This window comes from Heterocephalus glaber, unplaced genomic scaffold (genome assembly GCF_053883595.1).
Source record: "Heterocephalus glaber isolate CG9 unplaced genomic scaffold, H.glaber_assembly_v1.0 deba00001662, whole genome shotgun sequence".
NCBI classification, from domain to species: Eukaryota; Metazoa; Chordata; class Mammalia; order Rodentia; family Bathyergidae; genus Heterocephalus; species Heterocephalus glaber.
In genome coordinates, this window is record NW_028258403.1 from 2,034,143 (window position 1) to 2,049,219 (window position 15,077).

At 37.0% G+C, this 15,077-nt stretch overlaps 1 protein-coding gene across 8 annotated transcripts in view; it reads right to left on the bottom strand.

Annotated features, from left to right (window-relative positions):
• Hnrnpc (heterogeneous nuclear ribonucleoprotein C) overlaps positions 1-15,077 on the bottom strand; it is a 66,654-nt gene that overhangs the window by 9,949 nt on the left and 41,628 nt on the right. For all 8 annotated transcript variants that reach the window (XM_087197151.1, XM_087197150.1, XM_087197148.1 and 5 more), the window contains 3 exons: positions 2,012-2,172; positions 476-589; positions 95-255 (listed from right to left, as the gene is read on the bottom strand). In XM_087197151.1, the coding sequence (XP_087053277.1) occupies positions 95-255; positions 476-589; positions 2,012-2,172 (436 nt within the window). The remainder of the gene's footprint in view (positions 1-94; positions 256-475; positions 590-2,011; positions 2,173-15,077) is intronic.

Genomic DNA, 15,077 nt, shown 5'->3' on the forward strand with positions numbered 1-15,077 from the left:
CTGTGAGAAACAGACACAAAAATGGAGTTAAGAGACACTCCAAATATTCCTGGTTCCCCCCTCAACCACCTCTTTCTTTTCCCATAGTTTTTACCTGGTCATCCCCCCGATCTTCATTATCGTCATCATCCAGTAGGTCCCCCTCCTCAGCAGAGTCATCTGCAGCACCCTCAGACTCCATCTTCACATTAGTCTCTTCTTTCTTCAGGGAGGTGCTGGTTTGCTCCTCTTCTGACTTATCATTCTTCATCTCTACTACAGGTGAGAAGGACAAGTCTCTTGGAGCAAGGATCTAGACAATTCTAATGACCACCAAACTCAACTACATATGTAAAACCCTCCCATACAGATGTTCTTCCCAATTCAAACACCCTGAGTGTCATTATTAAATTGTTTTATATTTCACTAATCCAATATATATTTTCTCGCTTAGGTAACTAACCCAATTTTACACACAAGAAAAAATGATCATTACCTGCTTGTTTGCTCTGTTCCTTTTCAATCTTCTCCAGGCTTTCCAGTAAAGAATCCACTTTTTGTTTTATCTGGGTCAGCTCCTTCTTAATGGCCTGAAGATCATCACCTTTCACTTAAACATAAACAGTTACCTTAGAATTAGAGGAAAATCTACTAGTTACCAAATACATTCCCACTAGATTATAACTACAAGCCAAAAGAAGAGGCCTGGGGAGAAACAAGGCCAATACTTGAATATAAGCAAAAATACAGACCTTTGATCTGTGATATTTGCCTGCATTTCTTCTAGTAAGAGTGTCACAACTATAGAATCCACCAAAAAAACCAAAACAACAAAAAAAAGTATACATACTTAAGAAATTTTCTGTAATAATGTCTGGAAGAACTAGGGATTTAGCTTAGTGGCGCCGCACCTGCCTCGCAAGTGTAAGATTCTGAGTTTGATCCCAGTACCAAAATAAACAAATCAATCAATCAATCTCTGGAAGTTAATGGACAGCATTTTGAGCATCTCTAATAACTGTACTAATCTCATGATGTTTTAGTAAATGCAGTATTAAAATATTTATACAAATTTTATTTTCCTGATATATACATTGTTTTGGGCAGACTCTATATGGGCTTGTTAAAAAACTTAAATTCTAGGGCCGGGGATTCAGCTCAGTGGTTTTGCCACCTACTGCGCAAGCCCAAGGACCAGAGTTCAAGTTCGATTCCCGGTACCAAAAAAACCAAAAAACCCAACTTAAATTCTATTTTAAGACACTTTCTGTAATTTATTTCCATTTAAGGAATTCAATACAGAAAACTAAAAAGAAATCTTCAAATGAGTGAAAAACACTTGAATGTAATTCTTGAACTACACAAAATAATATTTCATACATCCATAAAAACAGGTACCTTGCCTGAACACCTAAGGGCTTTTTGTAAATTATGAGGCTGTTGGGGCCAGGGATTTAGCTCAGTGGCGCAACACCTGCCTTGCAAGCACAAGGGAATTCAATCTCCAGTAGATTATTAGGCTGTTAGGCATAAAACAGTCTAAACCTTGGAAGAAGCCTGTATGTCCATCAATAGATGAATGGACAAAGAAAATTCACTTACACACAATGGACTACTCAGTCATAAACGATAAATCAGAACCATGTTAAAAAATGGATGTACCTTGAAATCACAATGTTAACTGAAATAAAATCAGATACATAAGCTTAAATATCACAGAATTTCTCTTATATGAGAAATCCTAGGTATAAATAATTTTTAAAACAAATAAAAGACAATAGCAAGGGCCAGGGATTTAGCTCAGTGGTGTCACTGCCTCCCTCACAAGCGCAAGGTCCTGAGTTCTATCCCCAGTACCAAAAAAAAAAGACAATAGCAAACAGAAAGTTAAGATATTTAGCAAATGCAAAGGGTACTTAGAGATGCAGGGGAAGGGGAAATACATGGTCTTCTTTTTTTGTGCAAAGCTATGTGCACAAAAACTCAACCCTGTAATTCTACTAATTTCTGTACTTAGTAAGAAACAACATACACTTTCCAGACTTGGAAGAAGATCCCCGCTGTCCACTCTTAGAATTGAAGCCGCTTTTGCCCCTCCGTGAGGTGTTTCCTGATACGCGCTGCCGTTTTGAGGGCACTACAGCCCGAGCAATAGGAGGAGGAGGAGGAACACGTGCTGGGTAACTGTACATCCTATTGGATAAAAGAATAACCAAGTTCTTTCACACTTAAGATCCAACAGTGACCTTACAAAATATATCCATTGTCTTCCCCCCTACCCCTTTTTGAGATAGGGTCTTGCTCTGTAGTTCAGACTGGCCTTGAACTACAGAGATCCTACTGTGTCAGCCTTGCAAGTGCTGGGACTACAGGTGTGTCCCATACCAAACCCATTGTGCCCCATTTTTTCAGACCACATCTCACTATGTAGTATTGGCTGGCCTTAGATTCTAGGTCTTCCTGTCTCAACCATGAGATTATAAGCATGCATCACCCTTGCCTGGCTCTCAGTCATTTCATTCAAAAGACCAACATAACTGCCATTTTCTATGTAATATTGTTAATGCTACAATAACTATAACATATATACATATAAACCTAACGATACATAGATCATTTGCCTTAAGCACCAAATACAAAAGGTTCTTCTATACAATGGCATCTTCAATAGAATATCATTATAATGATCTTTATGCTGCTTTTATTCCTTACATATATGTATGCTACAGTAAATGTTTCACCTAAAGCAAAATAACTGAGTCTGCAAAACAGAGGCTTCTTAGCCAAAACCTGATCTTGACAGCCACAGAAAACTAATTCACTACTAGTGGCATGTTGACCAGCATAAAACATCCAATTGTTCTGCTTAACTCCAAGAAGTTTAGCAAATGTGATACAGTAGACAATTTTGAACAACTCAAGTTGCTACTTGATCTATATTCTAGGAATGTTAATAGGCAGGAACATTTTACTAAATCAAGAAAGAATAAGGCAGCTGAGTTCAGTGTACATGTCTATTTTCCCACCTACTTTGGAGACTAAGGGAAGAGCATCACCAAGCAAAAGTGTAAACTTCATTATGAAAACATTTTCAGTCCTAGACACCAGTGACACATATGAATACAAGTTTCCAGAGCATAATTCAAAAATCACAAAGATATTAACTGAGTTATTAATTTGTCCATTTGAAATCACTATCTTCCATTTTTAACTGAAAACATTTTGTTTTTGTGTTTTGGTACAAAATTTTCCAAAGTATGATTCAAATAAAATTAGCTTTCAGAAACTACTGTGCTTTATGCAAGATGATACTTTTAAGAGAATTTCTGAAGTGAATTTATCTGTACCTTTGAACATGAAACTTAGCTCATGCCACCGATCTAGGTTACCTTCCAAACCCACATACTCTCACCAGCACCAGATTCCACAACAATGAGCTTGCCATTCCAGAATCCCTACAGTTCAGAGCACTGAAATTACCATCGAACTCGTAACCAAAATGAAGCTAGAACAAGTTTGTTTTGAATCTTTTTTTTTTTTTGGTACTCGGGATCAAACTCCAGTCCTTGAGCTTGCGAGGCAGGTGGAAGAACCACTGAGCTAAATCCCCAGCCCGTTTTGAATCTCTGTAATGACCCAATGAGAGCACAAATACAATAAAATGGTATAGTTCTTTAAACAAAAATATTTCAAAATTGAGTAGGTAGTGCTAACAGGCATTTAGTGACACACAATTACTTAGTTGCTGCTCTAGTAAAAATGGACTGACTCTCAAACACAAAAACATTCCTGAGGAAAAGTAGTAATCCCTCATCTTGAAAAATGCACAAATTGCTGGCTTTGAAAGACAAAAGAAAAAAGGGGGAAAAAATGGGAGAGCAAAAAGCAAACCTATTGTGCTAACTTTTCAACAGGTCCAAGAGACAGGAAATAGGAAGCTTAGTATGACAGCTGTACGAACCAGCTACAAATTGAGCTAGCCACAGAAATGGTGTATGCTAAATCATGGGGCAATAATAAATAGATACTGATTCTTTAACTGATTAAGCCTCGGGTGTTATAAAAGTAGTGAAAGTCTCATAACAAGAGCAAACTATCAAAGAAACTTAGAATAATTATGACTGCACACTAAATAGGAAATCTGGACACTAAGCAGGGAAATTTAGCCAGATTTTTTTAAAATGCTCAAAAAGACTTCAAAGGAAACTATTTCTAGACACATTAGCTAATCATTTGAATAGACTAAGACACTGAATCTCTACATCAACCTCCTTAGGTTAAAGCTTAAGCATTACAAGGCTCTTATAGTATTTCAATTATTAAGCCAAAGAAAGAACTGGAACCTACTGATAATATTCCCCTGAATATACTTACTTAAAATATCACTACTGTTTATCTTAATGTAGACAGGTTAAAATGTCTTAGGCATGGTAATTACCAGCAGGTAATTATGGAAACCAGCCAATTTCAGACATCACTGCCTCTTCAATGGTGTAGATAGTACTTGCTATACCCCATGAACAACTTCAATTTAATTACTAAAGTACTTGTAAAACTGAATAAAAATACTACATAAATAGTGCAAACACAGATGCATTTTTTCCCTCCAACTTCAGGTGGATATTCAGATACAGAACTTGGTAACACAGCAAACTGCAATGGGAATAAAGGTAAAAGGTGCGATACAATCTACATTAGATTTCTTGAGAAATCTCTTTAACCATTTGCTTTTTATTTGAAAAGAGGGATTTTATCTGCTATTATGTTCAGGATTTAGAAAATGACAATTTATAAAAACTTACCAAATTTCTGTTTATATCCACATTCCAAAAAAACGTTAAAAACCATGCAAGAAAAAAGAAACAACTTGCTCTATCTGAATTGATCAGGACCAAATCTTGATTAAATGATTTTTTAAGAAATACACTCTCTTATTTCAAGTTATGGGGAAAAATGGTGTGTAAATCGGAGAATGGGGATAGATCTAGGCTTGGAATACATTTCTGTAATCCAAGTACTCTGGGAGGCTGAGGCAGGAAGACCACAAATTCAAGCTAAGACTGGGCAACTTATTAAGACCCTGTCACCTAGGTATTTTAGAGACTGGGGAGTCTTTAGGATTCCTAAAACCAGTCCCATGGTGTACTTTCACTTTTCTAAAACCCAAAATCTGCGTTCACCTTTATGTTAAAAAAAATTTTTATTTCTCTTTGTTGTTTTTGTTTTTATTAGATGTATGAAAAAATTGTTTTGTTCATGTAGATTTACATTACAATATAAATATGAAACTATCAAGACATGTCCAAAACAAAATGTTTTGGTAACATATTTGGCGTTCCTGGTTTCGTGCTTTGAAATAATCAACTAGCACATGATTAAGAATTAAAATGTGGGGCCAGGGATTAAGCTCGTGGTTCTGCCACCTGCCTCAAAAGCACAAGGTCCTGAGTTCGATCCCTGGTACTAAAATAAATAAATAAATAAATAAATAAATAAAAGCTATGTTCAAGAATTAAAATGTGTTATGTATGTAGCAAATCCTCATGAATGTGATTATTTACTGCAAACATGAACTAATAAAAAGTAAGTTAACTAGCTAGATTTTTATAACTTGTGTTACTGCTGCCTAGGAGTTTCTGGGAGAAACTAAACTGAATAAAAACCATAATCAGAGGCAGGTGTGGTGGCACATCCTATAATCCCAGCACTTGGGAGGCTGAGGCAGGAGCATTGTTGAGAGTTTAAGGCCAGCCTGAGCTGCATGGTGAGTTCAAGGTCAGCCTGAACTACACAGCAAGAAAAACATTCATAATCACTGTTCACCTAAAACAGACTAAATGGTAAGCCAGTATAATATCTGTTCACAAAAACCGAACAGGTTGCCTAGTACATGGGGACACACAAATCTTAATCTTTAAAGAAAAAACTATATGTTACATAATTTTTTTGTTGTTACCTGGGATCAAACTCTGGACCTTGAGCTTTTGAGGTAGGCATGGTGCCACTGAGCTAAATCCCCAGCCCTATATATGTTATATATATATAGTGATTTGCTATGATGGTCTCACTGGGAGTGGTATTAACACAAACTACACTGCCAGGCATAGTGGCGCTTGCCTGCAATCCCAGCACCCGAGAGGTTGAACCATGCCTAGGCTACGTTCAAGGCCAGCCTGAACTACATAGTGAGATCCCCCCATCCCACCTGTTTCAAAACAAAACAAAACAAAACAAAAATAATACGAAAAGCTTTATAAACAGGTTCTACAGGTTTCATAGCTGCAGCCACATTTTTAGGTTTTATGTGGTAGGTCTAACTATATATAATTTTTTATACTGTGTGAAATATGGATCAAAGCCTATTTTTATGCATATAGATAACCAAATATTGGGACATTATAGTCAGTATTGGGGTGACACGTGCCTGTAATCCTAGCACTTGGGAGTCTGAGGCAGGACTGCCAAAAGTTCAAGGCCAGCCTGAACCACAGTGTAACCATATCTTTAAAACATGTTTCGTGGCAAGACCATTTGAACATTCCCATGAAAAATGTCTAAGCCAAAAATAATCTAAGCAATGACTGATGTTGTGTGGAGCCCAAGAATATTCTTTCATTCAAAAACAGGAACCTACTCTATGGGAAAAGGAATCAGGCATGGTGGCACATGCCTTTAATCCCAGCACTCCTGAGGCCGAGGCAGGAGGGCCAAGATTTAGAGGGAAGGCCAACCTAGACTAATAATGAGACCATGTGTGAGAAACTGGAAGTGTAAATAAGGACTAAATGTATAATAGGTCATGTGAAATAGGAAGAAAAGGGGCAAAGGGGAAGGAAGTGGGAGGGCTAGGGGAAAGGATAGAAGGGAATGGGATTAATATGAGAAAATGGAAAAATAGGAAACAAAATTTTTGTAAATAGGGCTGGAGGGGTTGAAGAGAGGGCTGGGCAAAGGTGAAAAACAAGAATCAAGAGAGACTATGTAAAGGTGCAAATTTCCAATGATGAATGTCATTATATTGTATACCTAAACTGGACCAATTATTAGAATGAATAATCAATAATGTAAAATTGGAAGAAAAGGTCCAAAGGGGTAGGGGTAGTGGGAGGGGCAGGGGAAAGGAAAGAAGGGAAAGGAAAAAATGATGAGAAATGGAAAAAATGGAAATAAAGTCTTTGTAAATAGGGAAGGGTGGAGGGCCTGAAGGGAGGGCTAGGAAAAAAAAAGAAAAAAAAATGATGCATTTTAGTGCCTCTTGTTTGCATCTTCCCGGTGAGATTGCCAGCACCAGAGCACCTGTCATATAGGCTCCATAGGTTTTCAATAAATAAGAGTGAATCATAGAAAAAAAAGAAAAAGAAAAGGATAAATTCATAAGAAATAAGTGGGTATTTTAAGGTAAAATGTGGAGCATGGGGTTTGAAGATGCAAGTGATGGTAAGAGTTGTTTTATTTGCTTTTAGGAGAAATATAAAAATATAATTTTGCACAATTATTATTTTCTCTTCCTGAAAATTTCCCCCCTTTTGCAATAAATAGGTACATTTGTCTCCAACACTTATTAGTTACAGCTCTTGCTGAGGGGTAATATTTTTATTTTTAAAAGATCCTGTTTTTATTCTCTTAAGCTGAAATTTACTCTTTAGGTCTACAGTTTCACTATGAATCAATCATCTGCTCTCTTAATATGTGTCCAAAAAATATTAAAAGTCAGGTAATAGGAAGATTCTATTTTTCTTCTTTCTCTTTAAAACTATTTATAGTTTCCAAAGACAATAAAGACAATATTTTGATTAAAAAAAAAAAATGAGACCATGCCCCCCTCAAAAGGTTTTGCTTTTGTGTATACAGCTTTCTATTCAAGCAACAATTTTTCTATACTTGATTTACAAAAAATTTTAATATTCATCTCTCACAATGTTCTCAATAAATACATCCAACGTTTTACTTTAGATCTTTTCCCAAAACACATTTTAACCCACCAGCATGGTATATTTTTAAATGCTAAGATTATAAAAGTGCTTATAAAGTTTATAAACTCATTTAGAAGATGTAAATCCATTTATTCCTACATTCTAATAAAGTCAGACCAGAAGAGTATACTTCTTTCATTTACAATAAAATCTCTTTTAAGGAGGTGTCTACCATAAGAAAGGTCACAAGGTTACTGCAAAGGGGCATCATTAGTGGAATTTTTGAGAAGTACAGAAAGATCTTGATTGTACTGATAGTTACAAATTGACCAAAAAGAAAAAAAATAAAGATAATAAATTGACTGTGTATTCTGAACACCAAAGTGAAGCCAATGTATACACCAAAACAGTTCATTTTACTGTATTGTTTCTTTTTTTTGGTACCAGGGATAGAACTTGGGACCTTGTACTTGCGAGGCAGGCACCAGAACCACTCACGTAAATACCTGCCCCTGTATGCTGTTTTTAATTCTGTCTCTTTCCATTCACACTTCAATCTCCTTATAAAGTTTCTGGCCATACCACTAAATGGTATTACTGAACCACCAAAAGATTTTGATGCAGTTCATTCCTCTACATTTAAATATACATTTATATATTTACTGTTTCCAGAATACTTGTTTCATTTTCCCTTTCTCTGTGATATTTTTAATCTCTGCAGCTTATGTTCTACACAGTATGTATTTAACTCATCCCTTATCTCTAAGGCTATTTTTCACTATCATATTTGCTGCGCACTGAATCCCTGATAGGAAGAATATAGTGTATGTTGAATAAATGACTTTTCCAAACTAGCCTGTGGGAAAAAAATAGCACAAACTGTACTATAAATAAAAAATGACAAAGGAAAATCATAAACAAGCTTCTACAAATGAGTTTCTACTTTCATTGTTTCACTGTAATTTTTACATCCTATAATTATATCCTCCTTGCTGAACTTGACTACTCCACAAAAACAGCACATTTATCACTGTTAAGGTAGTAAAGTTGCCGACGAAAAGTTATCCTAAATGAGTCAAATTGTACTTTGTGGACTCTACCAAGACAGTATCTACATCTTTTCCTACAAGTAACACTGATTTGAATAGTTTCAGTATTTCTTTATGAGATTTGTTCTAAAACAGGTCTGGATTCTGTATTTTCCTTTCTGCAAAGCAGGCTTTTGTTATTACATTGTTTACACAGAGAAATAATAAAGATTCACTGAAACCAGTCAAGACTGACTGCAGTATGTGGACATACACTCTCCCACCCAAGTGCCACTGGCTATATGTGGCTGCTCCACACTGGGCATATAAAGAATATAAGTCATTATAAACTTATACAGGACAGCATTGTTCAATTCTGCTGTGTACAGAAATCAATTTATTGTTTTTATGTAATCTGCCAAGACAGCTCTGTATTCTATAATTTATTTGTAACAAAGCCATAATGCTTACTGTTTTTGGTATAAATGGAGTTACTTTTGGGGGGAGAGTATGTCTTTTCTAACAGGGTCTTGCTATCTAGCTGAGGCTGGCCTTAAATTTACTATTTAGCTCAGGCTGTCTTTCGGGGGTGGGAGCCCGTGGCAGCAGCTGGGGATTAAACGCAGGACCCTGTGCTCGCCAGAAAGGTGCAGCCCAGGGTGTTCTTAAACCCATGGCAAACCTCCTGCCTCTGCCTCCCAAGTGCTAGGATTTCAGGAGTGTGCCACCACAACCAGTTACAATTTTATGATCACAAGGTAGAATGGTGAAACGGCAAGAGAATGCAAAAGCAAACTCAAAAATGACTGTCAGTATCAGACAATGAATATGGAGAGTTGTGTCCACAACATGCAAAGAATGTTTACAACTCATTCCTCACAAGAATACACAGTACTAACACATGAAATATCTGAATATGTACATCTGTCAATTGTCACAAATACATAGAAACACAATCATCATTAATTTTAATGAAAATACAAAACAAAACCACAATGAGATACCACTTGAAACCACAAGGAGGTACCACTATAAATCTGCTACACTAGAATCGCAGAGACCAAAAGATAATACTGGTAAAGATGTGAAAGTGGACCCCTCAGGTAGTGGACGGGGTAAAATGGTACAGCTGCTTTGGAAAACAGTATGACAGGGCCTCAAAAAGTAAATCATGTAACCACATAAAATCAGCAATTCTTGAAGGTACGTGCAAAAATGAAAACACTCATATAAAAACTTATATACCACGTTTACAGAAGCCCTTATTCTAAATGTGGAAATCCAGCTGGACAAGGTGGTGAACCTATGTAATCCCAGTATCTGGAAGGTTCAGGAGGAAGACCGCAGTTAGATTCAAGACAGCCTTTGCTACATAGTGAGTTCAAGGCCAGTATGAACTATATAGTGAGAGGCCCTGTGTTGAAAAAAGTAGAAACCCAAGCATGTCCATCAACTAATGAAGAGGTAAACAAAATAAGGTATTATCTATGCAATGGAATTTAATTCAGAAATAAAAGGAACAGAGTTTACAGATGTACCGCAAATGCTCGATCACAAGAATATTTCTGAGTGGAAGAAGCCTATCACAAAAGACACATAGTGACTGTATGATTACATCTATATGAAAAGTCCAGAATAACTCACCCCCAGCCCTCAGGCAGAGGAAAACTAGGGAGTGATTGCTAGTAAGAACAGGGTATATTTTTGGGGTGATAGAATGTTCAAAAATTAGATAATGATCATGAATTCGTAGTCATCTCTTAGCTCTGTCATTTAAAAGCTTTTCGTTCTTTGAATCCCATCTTTCCAAACTGAGCACCTCCATTAATTTTCAAATCTCAACCAACTATTTAATGTGCTTACTTCATACACACAAAACCCAGCTAATATTAACTCCTCTAAATGGAAGTGGTCCTTAGTCTCATACTATTTTTTGACCTATTAAATAAAAGTCTAAAACTTTATGTACCTAGAACAAAGTAAAGGTTCAAATATTAAAATGATGTCTTTATGCTTTCATTTGTTTTGCATTTCAACAATTATATCTGAACTGGTTTTCTCCAGTGCCTACTAAGATAGGAAATCTTCCTAGAAAGGTTCTTGGGAGCAGGAAAAACTATTTACTTGCCCAAATTGAGACAACCCCTCAAAATCATAACCTCCCTTCCCACAAGAACCAAAGGCACAATCTCTTATCTAATCTTTAAAGATAAAATCTGTTTTTCACTATTTTCTCCCTAATTCTCACATATGTAACACAATCATATCAAGAACAGTTTACTTTACAAATCTTCCAGAACTCTTCTCCATTCCAACATTTAACTACTTAACACTTTTTATCCCTTTTTACTTTAGTCAGTGCTGGCTGCACACAAGAAGCTTTACAGTTCTCAATCTTTAGGGTTAGAGTTAGCTATACCCTATTCTACCTGTCTAAAGACTTTTTGCTTCATCCCAAAGCACAATTTCAGACATTGTACTTTGAAACCAAACCAGGCTCTATAAATCTTACAAGGAAGATTTTCATAGCACTTCCAACAAAATTTGTAAAATAATCGCACACAATGAAGAACATAGTGTCCCCTATTAATTTTATGGCACTTTCTTCCCTGTGTAACAGTTTGCCAGTGCTTAAAACCTCTAAAAGAAGCCAGGTCTGCTGCTTGTGTTCTCAGCATGGTATGCATGTGAGAAACTGAGGGAAATCTAAACTACACAAGGAAGACTGTCTCAAAAACACAAAAAAAATCCGAATACAACAAAGTCAGCATCCACTCACACACTGTATTGTCATCATCACCACCACAATTATTATTGTTTTGTTTGTGACAGGCTCTTGCTATGCAGTTCAGGCTGGCCTCGAACTCATTATGTAGCCCAGGGTGACCTTAAACTCAAAAGTGATCTTCCTGGGGCCGGGGATTTAGCTCAGTGGTTTTGCCGCCTGCTGCGCAAGCGCAAGGACCCGAGTTCGATCCCTGGTACCAAAAAAAAAAGATTCAAACAAAAGTGATCTTCCTGCCTCAGCCTCCCAGAGTGGAGGGATTACAGGTGTGCAACACGACACCCAGATGTTCATTACAACACTACCTCGGTTTGCGAACTAATTCCATGATTCTGGTTGCAAACTGAATTGGCCAACAGCCAAATCAAATTCAAGTTAGGTTCAATATTGGCCTTATGGGGAAATCTGATTAGGTTCTTGACCAGAATTGTGAAAAAAATTAAGTTGGTGAACCAAGGTACCACTGTATCATTAAGTCTTAAAGCTCAAGAACCACCAAAATCTTTTAGAACCAGTCCCCCACCCTCCCCCTAATGGAGGTTAAGAGTAAGAAAAATTTAGTAAGAAAAAGACAGCTTCTATCTAAGAGACAGAAGGGGGACTGGAAAGTGGGTTGCCTTTTTGTTTGAGACAGGATCACACTACACAGTTCAAGGTGGCCTTAAACTCACTATGTAGCCAAGGCGGGCCTTGAACTCGCAGTGATCCTCCTGCCTCAGCGTCCCCAAAGTGCTGGGATTGATGTATACCACTACACCCAGGTAGAACAAGCTCTTTTGTTTTGCTTACCAGTTATTTACCGTGTCTCAGCTGTCATACTCAGGCTATCAAACCTAATTTAACACTCAAAACATAGTTTCTATGGTTATAGATTCGCCAAACAAGAATGAATTAATTAATTACATGGTTGTCCATAAATGTGTGATTTTTTGCAATTGAGATACCATTCACATGCCATAAAATTCACATTACAAGTTTACAACACAGCTGTTTTTAGAATAATCACAAAGTTCTACAGTACAACCTAATTCCTGAACACATTCATGATGAATCTTGTTTTTGATTAAAATCTACAGAAAATATGAAAATGAAACCTTTTATAAAAAATGCATACTTTTATTAAGTATGAACACATTTAAGTATTTGTGAGTTTTAAAGGAGTGAACACAGGAAGCATTAGTGGCATAAATCAGAAAACAAAGCAAACCTGATTATTAAAAACAGTGTCAGATCAGCTGTGACAAATATCAATTCCATGTGTATGGCAGCCTACCTAAGAACTTTTAGACTTTAAGTACTTTCCAATCTTTTTTTTTTCCCCAAAGAAAATGCTCCAGGGCCAGGGATTTAGCTCAGCGGTTTCACCGCACAGCAGGAGCAAGGACCGGAGATCGATCCCCAGTACCAAAAAAAAGAGAATGCTCCTCTCACACCATAGCTTTGGACTCTGGATGCACTTGCCTAGCATGAGAGAGACCCTGAGTTCAGTTCCCAGCACTTTAAAGTAAACAAAAACTATAGCTTTAAATACCTGCACACTAACAGTTTTTATTTCATCTCTGCAAATATAGTACAAACTGTTTTGAAATGATGCATAATTAGGATTGTACATGCCAGGGATAAAATCTTGACTAGCAAATGAGTAATTATAAACCATGTCTGACAGATTTAAGGATGACTGGAGAAACTACTTATGTGTCTGATTTCACAGACATTGGCAATCCACCTACACACTTTTAATACCTTTAACATCAGAAATACCGTTAAAAACAAATGATGTCAAGTCTAATACATAGTGAAAAAGGCAGCTATTTCACCATTAAAATGTACAAGCTGACCACTAAAATGTTAATACCAAATATCATAAACGAAACATTTAAAGCTTCATAATTCAATGCTATTACCATCTTTTCAGAAGACAGCACATTAAGATATAATCAACTCATTTTAGTGTTTTGGTACTAGGGATGGAACTCAGGACCTTGCGCTTGGCAGGCAGGTGCAATGCCACTGAGCTACATCCCTGGCCCAACTCATTTAAGTTTTAATTGGTTATCCCCCAGGATTCTCCCCATTACGTGGAGCCCAGGAGGGCCTTGAACTTGTGGCAATACTCCTGCCTCAGCTGCTGGGATTACAGGTGTATGAGACCACACCCTTAAAAATAAAAAATATTTGGTCCTTGATCATCCACAGGCACAAAAATGCAAACAAGAATACTAATTACAGGGCTGGGGATTTAGCTCAGTGGTTTTGCCCCCTGTTGCACAAGCACAAAGACCCGAGTTCGATCCCCAGTACCAAAAAAAAAAAAAGAATACTAATTACTCACATTCCACAAATACTAACCTTAAATCACCTACTTTCTTATTGCTAAAAGTTGCTGCTTATACAACACCAGATCAATGCACTTACACTTCCAGTTAAAAGGTAGGTTGTCACAACAAAAGCACATAATAACACTAAAGTATTCTGCTTTTGTCTTCCATCCAGACATACATAGATGAAATAAAGCCTAAATCCAATCAAGTCTGCAGATCTATCTATACATAAGAACATGGGGCCGGGGATTTAGCTCAGTGGTTCCGCTGCCTGTCTCGCAAGTGCAAAGAGCCAAGTTCGATCCCCAGTACCAAAAGACAAACATTAAGAACATGCTAACCAAGATACTATCAGCAAAATCTGTGCAAAAATGATCACATCCTGGGTAAAATTAGAATTACATTAATAAAGCTTCAGAGGCAAATGCACATCTTTGATCCCAGCACTTTGAGAGGCTGAGGCAGGAGGACTGCTGCCAGTTTGAGGCCAAATTGGGATATACAGTGAGTTCAAGGCCATAGTGAGACCCAGTCATTAAAAAAAAAAAAAAAAAAGCAGTATTTATTTTTTAAGATGTACACTAAAATATTTGCAGGTAAAGTTAAGCTAGAAATGCTAAGATAATGAGAGGGAAGAACAGATAAAACATGACCGATTACATAGGCTAGCTAATGAATGAATAGATGGCATCTTATTCTACTGTCCCTTATGCATATTCAAATTGAAATGTTTTGGGTAATTTGGGGCAGAGGTGGTTGTTGTGGCGGTGAGAGACAGGGTCTTGCTATGTAGTCCAGGTTGGCTTGAAATCACTACATGTTGCAGGAGACCACAATATTGATTATGCCTAAAGCAGGCTGTAAGCAGTGCAGGGTTATAAACAATTAACCTGTCAATTGGCTTGTTTTGAGTAGTGAGAAGCCTATGTGGCAAGGTCAGAGTAACTTGCACTTAAACTCCTTTCCTACAACTAAAACCTTAACTAGAAGGACAAGAATTATAACCATATACTTTGTCTATTCTGTTCCTAAAAGCTTTGCCTGCATTCGT